This window comes from Typopeltis vanoorti, chromosome 15 (genome assembly GCF_054136105.1).
Source record: "Typopeltis vanoorti isolate ZY-2024b chromosome 15, IOZ_Tvanoo_1.0, whole genome shotgun sequence".
Classification (NCBI taxonomy): Eukaryota; Metazoa; Arthropoda; class Arachnida; order Uropygi; family Thelyphonidae; genus Typopeltis; species Typopeltis vanoorti.
The window spans coordinates 5,339,914-5,357,090 of NC_143563.1; the positions used below are offsets into that span (position 1 = coordinate 5,339,914).

The following is a 17,177-nucleotide window of genomic DNA, read 5'->3' on the forward strand; positions in this document are numbered from 1 at the left end:
ATAAATAACAACATAAGTAAACTCTCCAAGGTGCCTAAATTCTAAAGCAATTTCTTCTGTAATAATAATAATAATCAGTATCGCACTCAGGATTTAATCTCCGGGGGGCCCGAGTTGAGTAGATGATTTGAGAATGCACACTACTCATCGCCATACGACCTATGACTGAGCATCTGCAATGATCGCTAATTCATCCCTGGAGGTGTCTAATAATAATAATAATAATAATAATAATAATAATGATGATGATGATGATAATAACAATAATAATAATAATAATAATAATAAAAGCCAGTGATATCTTCTCTCGAAAGTTAAACAATAGGCAGCAGCAGAATACACCAAAAGAGTTAGAAATATTCTAAAACAAAACTAAATGGATTAAACAAATTACAGTAATGAATTCTTGAGATATACCAGTATTCGATACACAGCTGGCATAATAGATTGGACAAAAGAAGACCTGGGCAAATTGGACTGCAAAACTAGAAAATTAATGACTATGCATTAGGCATTACATCGAAAGTGATGTTGACCGGTTGAACCTACCAATGAGAATAGGTGGATGGGATCTGCTGCAAGTGAGACAGACTGTGGAAGAAGAAGAAATTAGTTTAAAAAGTTACATCGACAATAGCTAGGAGCAAAGGCTTAAAACAATTACACAAGAGGAGACCTTCTAAAAGCAACAGGAAACAAATCCGATTACAAAAATGAATAGCAAAATAACCCAAATAAACCTTTGCACAGCTAATTTCCTCAAAATACCGAGGAAAAAATTGACGTGAACGAGACCTGGCAATGGCTACAATATGGATATATTAAAAAAAGAAACAGAAAGATTTATTCTAGCAGCTCAAAAACAGGCATTACAAACTAATGCAATCAAGGCAAAAATTTTGAACATCAATAATAACAGCAAATGCAGATTATGTGATCAGAAAGATGAGAGGGTAGAACATAACCAGTGCCTGCAGCAAAATAGCTCAAACTTATTATAAATACCGCCATGATCTAGAGGTCAAAATAATTCATTGTCATGTATGCAAAAAAAAATATAACTCTCCTACTTCTGATAACTGGTGGCAGCATAAAATAGAGACAGTACTGGAAAACGAAACAGCAAAACTTCTCTGGGACTTTAGAATACAAACTGATTGGCATTTTGAACACAATAGATCGCTGACATCCGATTAGCGAACATTGACAGGTTTGGATTATTAATATCGCTATAATAAATTTAGTTTAACGCTCCATCCAATAATAATAATAATAATAATAATAATAATAATAATAATAAGTAGTAGTAGTAGTATAGAAATAGAAGACATAACACAACATAAATAAAAAAAATAATTTTAATTAGGAAAAGATTTTTGGACAATTTTCTAGTGTTTTCCTTTCCTTATTCTTTGGGGAAAGGCCCCCTTGGCCCTTCCCCCCTCTGGGTGCGCCACTGATAATGATGCAATATTATTGTAATAATAGTATTATTATAATGTAATAATAGTTTAATTGTATATTTTTTGAATACTCTGTATATATGAAGATAATAATAAACTTTGTCATTCCTCAATTAATAATAACAATAATAATAAAATATTATTTTCACGGTACAAGCGTAAGCAAAAATCGATTCCTGTGATTAAATATAAATGGATATAAAATCCTACTATCTTAAAATATTTAATAAAGAATAATTTTAAAGGCCTCTAAAACTGCATAAGTAAAACCTCTTTTTACGAAAAGATATGTCGCAGTCGTTTTACGATATATCAGTTTACATAAAGACTTACCTGATAATGAAAGCAAAAGGTCTGGTATATGAACGGTGGAGGATAAGGGGGTGGAGTATTCAAAGTACAGAATTAGTTGCGCCCTCTAGATTAGAAGTGTCTCTTCTAGTGTAACAGTCGTAGTGTAGCTAAGAAGTTGAGATGTCCGTGTTGCAAAGAGTAAGTTTTGTTAATTTTATATACGATGTACACATGTGCTTGCGCAATGTGTAAGCATGAGACCTCCGAGGTTAAATATGTCGCATATATTCAGGATATTAATTAATTCATTTCCAAGGAATATGAGATTAAACACTCCTCTTATTTACCCCAGAAGTGGCTGAGCTTTCAACGCTTATTTTGGAATCAAAAGTTGCAATTTATATCTAGGCACAGTTTGCCAAACATTAAAAATTGTATGCATTCATCGCATGAAGTGGAGAATTGTTATTGTTACGTGACACCACCAAGGATTCATCGCGGGAGGCACTCGACATAACTTTCCTCTTAAGTCTCCAGCTGCTAATATCAACACACAGCGCCATCTATTGCCCTACCACTACCACGAATTGTATTAAATTGTGTGTGTTCTCATTGCCGATTTACTTGTATGCGTAATGAAAAACCTTGAAGTTACTTGAGACAAAACTCTGCCTCCATCGTATGAGATTGGCCAACTCACCATCAGTTGAAAAAAGCCCATATAAGGATTCCTCTCGTCACTACATGAATCGAACTTGGGTTGTTTTCAATGGATGCAATGTTCTACCAGTTGTAATAGGGAGGTATAATAATAATAATGTGCTACTGATGTAGTATTATTATTACATGCCATAGACCAGCCTTAGTGTTTTAGAAAGTTATGAAAAAAATGAACAGAAATGTTGAGATATTTTTGAGAAGGAATGAAGTCACTAATGAAATAGACCAAGGTAATGTCTATTATGCGATTTATTTGTATTTTAGGAAAACCTTTTGATGGCGTACTTCAGAGCTATCATCATCATCGACTTTCTGATATGTACCATCAGGAGGTGTACAGGCTACTATGACAGTACTACGAGATTGTTTACATTAATTCTATTATTAATAGTTTTCCTCCATATGTCAATACTACAATATTGTCATATCTAACATTTTGGTCTTCTAGGGCACTTCTGATTAAATCAATCCACCAGAGGAAGTCCAATAGATCTTGGCCTTCCTCATCTTTTTCCTGCCATCTTAGTATCAATCACCAGTTCTATTAACCTTTCTATCCCAATCTGTTTACATGATCATACTTTAGATTAGTCTTGCTCACACATTTCTGAATGACAACAATGTCAAGTTCCTTTGTAATATCTTCATTTTTAATGATTCTGCCATTGATGCCATCTATTCACTCTCCAATTTTTTTTCTCAGAACTCTGGTATTATCTTTGGTCTCTACTTCTTGATTAAGTGTTTTATTTCTATCCCAACTCTCAAATCAATAATGTAAAACTGGTTTGAATGCTTTCTTGTGTACTGCTAGTTTAGTGTTTTGGTTAATTTCCTCTCTTATTCCATATAAATTTATTCAACTGTTTCCCCACCATACTAGCCTTGCTTATTATGTTGTCTATTAACATATTTTATTATTATTATTATTATTATTATTCAGGCCTCCATGGAGTCAAAAGACTCATCGTGGGAGGTCCTTCCAAAGAACATAAAGTCTGTCAAGACTCATCGAGGGGAGGTTCCCCATAAGAAACACAAAGTCTATCATACCACTCCTTAAACTCATTGACCGTTCTTGCCCTCACCACTCTATCAGGCAATGCATTCCATGGCTCAACCACCCTCCATGCAAAGAAACCACTCCTCACCCTCTTGCTCACAGTTTCCTTTTGTAACTTCCAGGGATGGCCTCTTGTCATCACTCCTTCCACTTCAGGAAGGAGTGATGACACTGGGAAGTTCTTCCCGAAGAACTCCCCAGTGTCAACAGTTTAAAAGTCTCAATCATATCACCTCTCCTTCTTCTATTCGTCAAACTCTGCAGTCCACATTCCCTCAGCCAATTCTCATAACTATCCTTGTACAGTCTGGAGACCATCTTTGTCATCCGTCTTTGTATCTTTTCCACAGTTAATTTATCCCCTTCAAATCCTGGGGACCAAATCTGAGAACAATAATCCAAGTGTGGTCTGATCAGAGACTTATACAATGGAATGATAACCCTCTTATCTCTGCAGGTCAGTGTCCTTCTCATAATTGCAGCAATCCTCTGTGTTACCTTCACCACCTTTGCAATATGTCCCCAAAACTTCAGGTTTCTATCAATCATCAACTCCAGATCTCTTGTCTCCCCAACTTCCTCCAGTATAACTCCTCCCATAGAGTATGCAGCATCCCATCGATGTTTCCCAAACCTCAAGACCTTACATTTTGCTGCATTAAACCGACCCCCATTCATTTGCCCATCTATCTAGCTTATTCAAATCCTCTTGCAGGGCTACCACATCTGCACTATTACTAATAATCCTTCCCAGCTTTGCATCATCCGCAAACAACTGAATATTCCCTTGCAATCCACTGGCAATGTCATTGATATAAAGGTTAAACAATATAGGTCCTAGTACTGAGCCCTGTGTGACCCTACTTGTAACCCTCTGCTTCCTTGAAACTGCTCCACCATACACAACTCTCTGATACCTATCAGACAGCCAATCCTGAATCCAGTTGACCAATCTGACATCCAGACCCATGTGTTGCAACTTAAATATCAGCTTATCATGTGGCACCCTGTCAAATGCCTTTGCTAAGTCTAAGAAAATTGCAGTATATGCCTTTCCCTCATCTAATGTTCTTGTAACTTTATTATAAAAGGCTAGCATATTGCTAAAACAAGTACACCCTTTCACAAATCCATGTTGACTCTCACAGATAACATTACCCTCATCTGCCCAGTGCTGTATACGGTCCATCACTACTTTCTCCAAGATCTTAACAACTACTGATGACACACAAGACTGGTCTATAATTAGACACTTCCAGTCTGTTACCACCCTTATGCAATGGCACTATCTTACCTTCCTTCCATTCCCTGGGCACCTTTGCTGAAGCCAGACTTTCATTGAAAAGCCAGGTTAAAGGCACTGTCATTTCCCTAGCACATTCTCTTAAAACTCGTGGTGAAATACCATCCAGTCCCAAAGCTTTATTGACATCCAGAGTTCTCAGTATCTGAAACACACTCTCCTCCTGTACTTCTAAACCTTGAACCTGCCCAATCCCTCTAGCATTAAAATTAACTCCTCCAGGATGAAATACTCCAATAAAGTGGTCATTGAACACTTCCACTATGTCCTCTGCATCAGTCACTCTATTCCCATTTTTTTTGTCACTCTATTATCAATAGTCACTCTATTCCCATTTATTTAATTTGTTATCTTTACTGAAAATATACTTAAATAGCTGAAATTAAATTAAACTTAAAAAATCCAAGTATAAGCTATTACCCCATAATGCAAAGTACACATCCTTTTGGACTTGTATAATGTTATGAGTTATTTGGGAGCAAGACCAAGGAACACCAACCATGAATTAATGCAGAAGCTGTATATTTCCCATATACAAGTAGTAAAAAAAGGTGTATCACCTTAATATTAAAATACTTTGGATTTTGATAGATAAGGATAGAAAAAAATAGCCAAAATAAAATGCTTGTTCTGTATGTCCTACATTGAAAATGCAGTTGAAGTTGTCTGTGTGTTCCTGTCTATTTTCATAATGGTCTTTCTGTTGCTGATTTTCATGCTCAATTTAGTATAGTTGTTATTCAATTTACATGTAGAATCATGGACTTGCACCAGAAATGTTTAGAAGTACATCATCTACAAAAAAAGCAACAGCTAAGTTTCACATCTCCTAAGGTTTTACATCTCCTATTTTAATATTGGGTTTAATGTCCCTATAATGTGATCTGTATAGATGAATAAGACCAGCGATAGTGTGCACACCTTAGTATCTTACACCTGATTTTACATCAAACAACCATCCTGTATTTTCGTCAATTCTAACTACAGATGTATAATAACTTAAATAACTTATAGCGCCTCCGTAGCACAATTGGAAGAACAACATTACATTGCAACCTTCGATTGGAAAAGACCTAAGTTTGATTCTTGTCGTGATGAGAAGAATCCTTATATGAATTTTTTTTTCAATTGAAGGTGAGTTAGCTCATCTCATACGGAGGTAGCAGGGTTTGGTGTTTCCTCTGGAAACTCAGGTTTTTCATCCTGCATACAAACAAATTGGCCCTTCAGAACATATGCGATTTACAGACAAAATATACTGGTGGTGGTGGTGGGCAGTAGTTGTCGTTAATGTAGATGGTGATGGTAGCAGAGGTTCGGAGTAGTAGTGGAGAGAGAGTTGTAGAGTAGGTTGCTTCCCTCGATGTCTTCTGACTCCTTGGAGGTGTCATGAAATAATAGATAATAATAAATAAATATAGACTATGTATCTATTTACTCTTTTAACTGTGGCATTTTGAACAGCTCTTGTTCAAAATGCTCTAGTTACAGTTAGCCTTTACTCTTGGTACCTTGTCATGCCCTTTCCTGATCCACTAGAATACATTTCCTTTTTTATATTCCCATGCTTTCTCAACTGTATGTTGTAAAGTGAAAATCTGATCTTGACAACCACTATTTGGCCATAACCCAGCTTCTTTAAGTTTCTCTTCCACAATTTTTCTCAGCCTCTTCTCAAGTATGTTTACATAAATCTTACCCAGAACACTTAGTACAGAAATTCCTCTATAATTCTCATATCCAGTTTTATTCCCCTTTTCATAGATGAGGAATTATGATAAATTTGCTCCATTCATCTGGAATTCAGCTTTCTGAATACGCTCTCTGAATTATGCAGTGTAGCCACTGCAGAACTTTTATACCTCTATATTTCAGCATTCTGGTAAAATATCATTTACGCCAGCTGTCTTTCCTCATGTCAGACTTTTGTGCTACTGTTTTCATTCTTTTGAATATTTTCTGCTACTGTTCTGTCCTGTTTCATTTAAGTCTTTACAAGTAATTACACCAGATGTCTAGAATATTCTTCTCTACAGTTTTAATGTCGCTTTTTCATCTTTGATTAATTTTACAGTTAATTTTGAAAGAACAATTAATTTTGACTAATTGTTCTTTCCTCCATTTTTGAGATTTTTTTTTTCAATAGCCTCCAGAACATTTTGCTACCTTCCTAATATTTATCTTGTATATTCTTACTACAGTCTTCTCATGACTTTTGTTTAGCTACTTTTATATATAGCTTAGCTCTTACATTTTTCTCTGTATTCTTTTAGGACATGTGCCAACTTATTTTCTTAGAACTTTTGGTATGCTTTCTTCTTTTCCAGCACTACTGCTTTAACATCCTATGTCCACTATGCTGTGCTTAGTTTACTGCCTTGTAGACAACTTCATCACATACCTCCCCAGCTGAATCAATCATTGTTTTCTTTAGAGTTTGTCCCCAAGGCTTCAGGACTTGGTTTTTCTTTTCGACCTGTTTCATTTTTTCTTGAATAATATTTGTATAGTTGAGTGTACAGTTTACCTGTTAAACCTGTTCAACTTTACTTCTTTTTATAACTTCCTTTCAGTGTGATATTAATTTTTTCCTACTTAAAACTGAGTGATGATGACTTCTAGTTTCAAATCCTCTGTAAGCTCTTACCTCTTGAATCAACATGAAGATATCACTATCAACAATAAATAGTCAATGAAGATTTTCTTATTTCTTCTCTTCTTTCCATGTGAACTGGTACACATCTTTATGTTGGAACATGGTGTTGGTAATGACTAGCCCAAAGCCTAAGCAGAAATCCAACAGGCACATTTTATTATTGTAACATCCATGCAGTTGGCAGACTCATCATGCAAGGTTCATTCAACTGATAACATATTTATACCAAATTGTAAGATCCTCAATACTCCTTGCATTAACAACACATTTTGGTAATGCATTCCATTCACTAACAATTCGACATGTAAAAAAAAAATCTACTCTTCATACCTATCTTTCTCGCATTCTTACATAACTTCCAGAGATGATTTCTGGTTTTTTCCCTCTCGCCTTCTACTTTTTATAATCTCATCTGGATTAATCTGATAAAATCCTCTCACTAACTTAAATGTCTCTATCATATCACCCCTCTTTTCCTCCAATCCACATTTCTTCAACCTCTCTCTCTCTCTCCGTAGCCAGCATTCCAAAGTCCTGATATTTTCTTAGTCATTCATCTCTGGACCCTCAAAAATGTTTCCACATCACAATAAAAACTATGTGACCAGATCTGAGCACAGCAATCCAAATTATACAGCTGCACAACCACTTCCTTATCCTTGCATGTTAGACTACTACTTATCATAGCAGCACTACGATGTTCAGCCTTTGCAACACTAGCAATATGACCTCTAAGCTTCAGTCTACTATCAACCATCACTCGCTAATCTCGAATCTCATTCACTTTTTGCAGTACAACACTATCAATATATGCTACACAGCCTTATATTTCTGCACTCCAAAATGCAACATCTTGTACTTATTAATATTAAAACTACAACCCCACTCCTTTGTCCAAGTCAAAAGTCTATTTAAATCTTCCTAAAGGGAATTAACATCAGTAGTGCTACTTATAATTCTCCCCAACTTTGCATCATCAGCAAACAATTGAAGATTCCCACTCAGTCCACATAATATATCGTTTACAAATAAGTTAAACAGCAGGGGCCCTGGGGTTTACTACTGGTTACCCTCCTTTTTTTTGAGACACCTTTGGCCTGGTTGGCCAAGTGGTTAGCATATCTGCTCTCCAGCCAAAAGGCTGTGAGTTCGAATCCTGACGTAGGCATGGATGTTTGTGATTGTCTGTGAAAATACTAGTGGTGGTGGTGGTTAGCAGTAGTTGGCATAGATGATGGTGGAGACAGAGAGTTGTAGAGTAGGTGCCCTCCCTCGATGAGTTTTTGGACCCCTTGGAGGTGTTATGTAATAATAATAATAAATAAAAATACACCTGCTGGTATCATTCAGAGAGCCAGTCTGATCCTTCAGCCAATATACTATCTATTCTGGTAATTAGTTTACGGAATTAACAACGCATATAAAGTATATTAATTAAAGGTAACTTTAATGAATAACTTCTGTATTTCGGCAACGTCATGTTGCCATCTTCAGGAACATAAAGATATGGTATGTGCACGCAGGCACTAACAAAAGCAAATGAGGAAGAAAGCAGGAAACTAATATTGTTCCTAGAGTCTTAATGGTGCCCTCTGGTAGGCTAATTTGGTTGTCTTGGCAGTTGGGCTGAAGTTCTCATAAAGTAAGTCTCTCAAATTTGGGGTAGTTTCATGCACCCAAATTTGTTGAGGTTAGGAACGTTTTTTAGAGCTGCTGATTGAATAAACTTTCGTATTTAAACTTGTTGCGGTGTATTATTTTTGTTTTCTTCCAACGAATTCTATGGTGGGTATCTAAGGTATGGTCTGCTAGCCCAGAGCGGCTGTACTGGTGAAACCGGATGTAGTCTTTGTGTTCTGAAATCCTGATATTTGCTGTTCTGCCTGTTTGGCCAAAGTAGGACAATTTGCAGCTGCAAGGGACCTGGTATACACCAGGTAGGTCTAGGGAAAGTGGTTGGTCTTTGGTGGAGTGGACAAGGGATGCCAACTTTTATATGGTCTGTAACAAGAAGTAAGGTCATATTTTTTGAGGATATTGGTTATTTTTTCCGAGGTGCCCTGGATGTAGGGGATGGTGATAGATTTGGTGTAATCTTTATTGTGGAGGGGTGGAGTGGGTTATGGTTTACTGATTTTAGTATTTTTTGGATTTTTCTGGGGTTATAGCCATTGGCTAAGAAAGTGTTGAGGATGTGGTTAAGTTCAGTAGTTAGGGCCTTGTCATCTGAGCAGATTAATTTTGCCCTGTTATATAGTGTTTTTATAACCCCGTATTGTTGTGAGGGGTGGGTTTTCTGTAAACAGAAAAAACAAAGATCCATCAAGCTGGCGAGTGATTAAAGTGTCTAGGTAGGGGAGGGTGTTGTTTTCCTCTTTTTCTAAGGTGAACTGGACTCTGGTGTGTTGGTTGTTTAAGTGTGTTAGGAAGGAGTGGAGTGTGTCTGAGCCATGTGGCCAAATAGCGAACACATCATCACGTAGCGAAGCCAAATAGTGGGTTTTTGTGGGGCGGAGTTTAAGGCTTTCTCTTCAAATGTCTCCATAAAGAAATTGGCCAAGGGTGGGGAAAGTGGTGAACCCATGGCTGTCCACTCTATCTGTTTGTAGAACTTTCCTTGGCAAACGAAATAGCCTGAGTTCATTGTGAACTGAAATAGGGCTGAGATATCGGGAGGAAACCTGGCTTGGATGAGCTCTATGGTTTCTTTGAGTGGGACATTAGTGAATAGGGAGGAGACGTCAAAACTGACCATTATGTCAGTGTGTTGGAGTGAGAGGTTTTCTATACTGGCTTTAAAGTGGGCTGAGTTTTTTATGTGTGATGGTGTGTTGCCAGTATAGTGTGTGAGCGTTTTGGCTAAATGTTTAGCCAGTTTATATGTGGGGGAATCAATGCCATCTACTATGGGACGTAATGGCACATTTTGTTTATGTATTTTTGGGAGTCCATGTAATCGGGGGGGGGGGGGGGGGGTCTAGAGTTATAAGGTTTTAGTAGAAAGAAACCCTAGAGCTCATCCAAGCCAAGTTTCCTCCCGATATCTCAGCCCTATTTCAGTTCACAATGAACTCAGGCTATTTCGTTTGGCAAGGAAAGTTCTACAAACAGAGGGGACAGCCATGAGTTCACCACTTTCCCCACCCTTGGCCAATTTCTTTATGGAGGCCTTTGAAGAGAAAGCCTTAAACTCCGCCCCACAAAAACCCACTATTTGGCTTCATTACGTGGATGATGTGTTCGCTATTTGGCCACATGGCTCAGACACACTCCACTCCTTCCTAACACACTTAAACAACCAACACTCCCAGAGTCTAGTTCACCTTAGAAAAAGAGGAAAACAACACCCTCCCCTTCCTAGACACTTTAATCACTCGCCAGCTTGATGGATCCTTGTTTTTTTTCTGTTTACAGAAAACCTACCCATACTGGCAGATATATTCACCAACAATCCCACCACCCTCTCGCAACAATATGGGGTTATAAAAACATTATATAACAGGTAAAATTAATCTCAGATGATAAGGCTCTAACTACTGAACTAAACCACATCCTCAACACTTTCTTAGCCAATGGTTATAACCCCAGCAAAATCCAAAAAATACTAAAACCAGTAAACCACAACCCACCCCCCTCCACAATAAAGATTACACCAAATCTATCACCATCCCCTACATCCAGGGCACCTCTGAAAAAATAACCAATATCCTCAAAAAATATGACCTTACTTCTTGTTACAGACCATATAAAAAGTTGGCATCCCTTATCCGCTCTACCAAAGACCAACCACTTCCCCTAGACCTACCTGGTGTATACCAGGTCCCTTGCAGCTGCAAATTGTCCTGCTTTGGCCAAACAGGCAGAACAGCAAATATCAGGATTTCAGAACACAAAGACTACATCCGGTTTCACCAGTATAGCTGCTCTGGGCTGGCAGACCATGCCTTAGATACCCACCATAGAATTCGTTGGAAGAAAACAAAAATAATACACCACAGCAAGTTTAAATACGAAAGATTATTCAAGGAATCATCAGCCGCTCTAAAAAACGTTCCTAACCTCAACAAATTTGGGCATGAAACTACCCCAAATTTTGGAGACTTACATTATGAGAACTTCAGCCCAACTGCCAAGACAACCAAATTAGCCCACCAGATGTCACCATTAGGACTCTAGGAACAATATTAGTTTCTTGCTTTCTTCCTCATTTGCTTTTGTTAGTGCCTGTGTGCACATACCATATCTTTAAGTTCCTGAAGATGGCAATGTGACGTTGCCGAATATAGAAGTTATTCATTAAAGTTACCTTTAATTAATATACTTTATATGCATTGTTAATTCCGTAACCTAATTACCAGTTATGTATGACCAACATATAAGCCTTGCTACTAGAATTACTATCTATTCCCATTCTGTGCAATATTATTAGCTTTGCCCTTTTCTTCAAATTTTCCTGAAACAATTATATGCCTTTCAGGATCATTTCCTACTTTGCTGAAAAAAACACTTTTTTTTTTTTTTTTTGAAATATTGTGCTATATTTAAAACAGTTGGGTTTTTGATTCTGGTGATGTAGATATGGATGCATAATAATTTTTGATTTCATGATTGTATCATTCTTTATCCATAAAAACAGTAGAAGTACAAGGTAATCATTATAATGAGCAATTCCATCCCACTAAATCAAGCAGTATCAAAGTGGTATTGCATATAATTATAGACTTCCGTTAATTTTTACAACTGAAAATCTTCAGGGAGTGAAGGACTCATTGATGGGACCATATGAGGTAAGTTCCAAAACTTTCCGGTGTGACATATAAAATTCACGCCAATTTTAAAATGCTGCACATGACATAGAGTACCATCTATTAGAGCTTAGTGACCAGTTTCAACTCTCTTCCTGCATCATTCAGTTGGAGACACTCATTTAACTAACACGAGGCATGCTTAGCGAGTATAATGTTAAAAAAAAAAGCTTCTCCTTCATATTTCACCATGAAGGAATGGGCTAATCATTTTTGACCAGGAAGAGAGAGAGCATCGAAGATGATCCTCATGATGGTCGGCATGTGGAAATGATAACTGAGGAAAATGACTCTCTTGTTGAGGAGAAACTGCTCAATCACAGATGGCTGAAGCTCAAAGAAATCTGAGTAAGGTTGGGGCTTTCTATAACAACCATCTTTTGCATCATGGAGTGGTGCAAACCAGGTGAAGCACTGGTGAGAAAAGCTAAGGTAACTCCTTTCAGTCCACCAAAAAGATTCTGCAACAATCTTTGGGATTGCTGGGGAATTTTCTTGATTGACTTCAAAGAAAGGAATAATACCACCATAAATGCAGAATATTATGCTTCACTCCTGCGCAAACTGCATGACACTGAAGGAGAAGAGACGAGGAATGCTGAGTCATGTGTTCACCTGTGCTCCAGTCCATACTGCTATTGTTGCAAAGGCTGCAGTGAAAGTCTCTGGCTTCCAGGAGATTGAACACCCTCTCTACAGCCCAGATCTAGCACCCATGACTACCACCACTTCTCGAAATTGAAGAAGGAAGAACATTTGCAGACGACAGTGAGGTGAAAGATGCAGTTTTAGGCCATTTTGCAGACAATGCAAAATGGCCTAAAACTAGTACAGACTATTTTTTTCAAGGGCATAGAAATGTTAATTCAAAGATGTGAAAAGTGTGTAAAAAGTAAAGGGAGATTATGTTGAAAAGTAACACAGTTTTCTTTCTATTACCTCTAAAAGTCAGTCAGACTGGAAACTTATAGAAACATCCTTGTATATCACCTGCACCAGCTGTCATACCCTCTGTTAAACTCATTTACACTAAATGAACTCGCCACTTCAAACTGTTCCATTCAGTGCTCTCTGAGAGAAAAATTTAGCTCTCACCCCTTTCTTAACCACACACAAAATTTAGGGAAACGAACACATCTGCATCTTACAGGGGGCTACCATCTGCATTCAGTAAAGTTATTCTTCCACATTCATTCTCTCTTTCCCTTGTAGCATAACAATAAATATCTTTTGGGCAGCATTTTTCCTACACATATTACTTTTTATACTCCACCTTGGCTTTCTGTATAATATTCATACATGATATTCATACAATATCTTTTTATGAAATAAAAAGATATTGTATGGTTGCATATCAGTTTTACTCCCATCCTGTTTATGGTTTGAATTCTTGGAGGACGTTCAGATTCTACATCATTTTAAGCATCTTTTCTAACCTTCTCATACTCCTGATATCCTTCCCATTCATTGACTGATACCATGGGAGTGAACATAGTATTCTCATGAATTTGTCATAATTTCTAGCTATGTACTTCAGTAAACCTCTCTTATTTAGAACTTCCATTTAGTTTGCAACTTCCCAGGTCAGCATGGCATGATCACTGTTACGAACTGGTGGCAAGATAGTCATTCGTAACTGAGACCCCTTCTAATGTTGCGATCACATCTAGCATTCTTTGACTTTGAGTTCTTTCTTTCACATGCTGCTTAAAAAAAATTATCTCACAACAGCTCAGTAAATTGTCCTTTGTTTTATGACTTTTCTCTGCTGTGCAATCAGTGTTAAGTCACCTATAATATTCTCACTTCTACATGGGACTTTGTTACTATCGTTACTACCTTAACCAGACTCAAATCATCTCAGATATCATTAGTAATATTCTACTCCCTTCTCTTTCCTCTGTCCTGTCTTTCCTGAAAATGCTATACCTTTTATACTTGATATACTTGATCCTAGTTACTATGTCTGACTCTGATAGCCAGGTTTCGCTACTGCCAACAATCTTAGGCATTGTTGCTCCTGGTATTTGTGTATAGGCCATGTAGACATTACCACTTGACTTTTTCTCATACTTGCATCTACAGTTGCCCAATTTGCTACTACAGTAGCAAATTGGGCAACTTTCTCCTTTCCCTCTCCAGTTAAGTCCATACTTGAAGTCAATGCCCAAGCAAAGCATACATTTCCACACTTTCACGAGATGCATAACCATACTCAGTGATATTCATATCATTATCTTATTTGCATACTACAGCTGAACTTAGACATTCTCACCATTTCTCCCATGATCTTCTTTTCCTGACTGCATTAAATCTCACTCCAGTAAAGAATTTCTCTAGGCTTCAGGTGGAAAATTCATTCAAGTGCAGGCCATCTCTCCTACAGAAGTCTTTTCAACTATCAGGCTCACTCCACTGATTTCTTATGGGCTGTCTGTACATTGAACAGTTTGCTACTGTAGTCCTCACTAACGGGGTACTGTTGCACTCAGTTAATGAGGAAAAAGTGAGAAGCTGAAAATTGTTGGTTTATTACTAAGAGGTAATAAACCAACAATTTTCAGCTTCTCACTTTTTTCAATAGTCCTTTTATACCCCCCCCCTCTCTTGTATTGTATTTGTCACTACATAAAACATTAGTTCCAACATGCACTACCATCCTTTCTTTTCCATTTCATTAATTTAAATGCTGTTTTCAGAAGGGGAGGGGGAAGGCAGCATGCAAACTTTATAGAAATAAGTTCCATTTCCATGTTCACATTTCTCTAGAATGTTGCTATGATTCATGGCAAAGTTGCTGGGATGAAAAAAACTATACAAAACTACAATGCAAATAATTTGCATTTTACTCACTAATTTACAAGTTGATGTTTTTGCCATCCCAATCTAGCATTATTAGAGGTGCTTTAACAATACATTCAACAAAGATGGAATGAAATGACCTCAAGAAAATAAGGACAGTTGTTCATGGAGGACAACAGTGATAATCTTCATGGTGTGAATGCAATTGTGAGTGGCAATCTGATTTAAACTAAGATTTATAAAGTAGTCTAACAGATAAGCTTAGGTGTTGATGGTTATTCATGACTTATTTTTCACGGTATTAACAACACCACAAACACTTTTTTTCAACAAAGATGTTTTATTAACGCTTATATTTCACTGATTTTCAACTCAGCATCATCGGAGCACAACACAAGTAAAAGCGACAGTGAGTGAGTGATCTAAAGTCCTATTTTGGCGCCCTCTAATGGGAAAAAAAAACAAAAAAAAAACAGCAGTTATCCAGGAGTTTTTCTTAGGATAACCATCTCCCAAATTTTTGGCAAATTAATGCAACCATATTTGTTAAGGTTGGGAGAATTCTTCAAAGTCATTGCTGACTCAAAAAATAATCTTTCAGATCTATAACGACTCCTAAATAGCACATTCGTTTTTCTCCATCTAATCCTGTGTGAAGGAGTATCCAAAGCGTGGTCTGCCAGTCCCGACTTGCCATAGTAATAGTAGCGAATGTATCTTTCATGTTCTTCCAGGCGGATGTTCACTGATCTTCCTGTTTGCCCATAATAGGCCAAGTCACAGTCACATGGAACTTCATACACTCCTGGGTGTGCTAAAGGGTGAAGTTTATCCTTAGGCGAGTGGATCAGAGTTGCCAGCTTGACATGAGGTTTGAAGGTGGCGCGAAGGCCATATTTCAACAATACTTTGGCTATCTTTTCCGATGTACCTCTGATATAGGGAATAGAAATGGTCGTGTTGTATTCTTGTGTATTAGGGGAGGGCAGAGTAATGGGCCTATGTAGTATTTTATCTATTTTGTAGGGATTGTAGCCGTTGGCTAAGAATGTATGGCGCAGGTACTGGAGTTCGGTGGCCAGAGCTGTATCGTTAGAACAAATGGCTCTGGCTCTGTGTGTCAGTGTTTTTAAAATGCCGTACTGTTGGACTGGATGATGATGTGATTGTTTATGTAGGTATCTTCCTGTGTGTGTAGGCTTTCTGTAAATAGAAAAAGATAGTGATCCATCTGAAAGGCGGGTGACTAATGTGTCAAGAAATGGTAAAATATAAGCGTTAATAAAACATCTTTGTTGAAAAAAAGTGTTTGTGGTGTTGTTAATACCGTGAAAAATAAGTCATGAATAACCATCAACACCTAAGCTTATCTGTTAGATTGATGATTCTGCACGGAGAAGATATTGTTTACAAAGCACGACGGTTCGGTAAGTTTAAACTGAAATTGTCCAGAAAATTGAACCGGTTAGCCTTCCTTAAACGATGCCACGACAATGATATTATTCCATCTTTTCTGAAATTCAAAGAAAAGTTGCAATTGGCAAAGGCACATCGTATTTATCGACGGGCGAGTTTAGCGCTTCTTTGAGAACAAATCGCCGCTACTCGCATAGAGCTTAGTAAGCTAAACAGCTCTATCACAGCTCTACAACAAGAACTAATAAACGTATTAAATCCTGAAATATGGACGGTCCTACAGCACATCTCCAAAGTTGCAGCAAAAAAAGAATTCACAAAAGTAAAAAGCAAACACCTAAAGAAATTTGAACTCCTACGACAGCGCCAACATACGAGGTCCCGACCGCAACTTCGACGAGACCACGTGGTCGTAAACCTATCATCGGAAACACTCACTGAAGAAGCCAAGAACGTTCTCAGTTTATGACATAACTTTGCTGTCATGCCTAAACAAATTCCTAAATTAGAAATTATGATGAAAGTAGAACGGGGTATCCACGATCTTCCGCCAGCAATGGCCAATAACATGCGACTAGATATAGCAAGTATTATAAACAAGGCTAAGCCTCCAAAAAGCAATATACCACGTAAGCAAATAACTGCCCTAAAAAAG

The 17,177-nt window shown here is 37.5% G+C and overlaps 1 protein-coding gene across 1 annotated transcript in view; it reads left to right on the plus strand.

Annotated features, from left to right (window-relative positions):
• The first annotated feature begins 1,812 nt into the window (after window positions 1–1,812).
• Window positions 1,813–17,177, plus strand: part of LOC150098323 (medium-chain specific acyl-CoA dehydrogenase, mitochondrial-like) — a 179,341-nt gene continuing 163,976 nt past the window's right edge. The window contains exon 1 of the mRNA XM_090405826.1: window positions 1,813–1,955. Coding sequence (XP_090261952.1) covers window positions 1,938–1,955 — 18 coding nt within the window. The 5' untranslated portion in view covers window positions 1,813–1,937. The remainder of the gene's footprint in view (window positions 1,956–17,177) is intronic.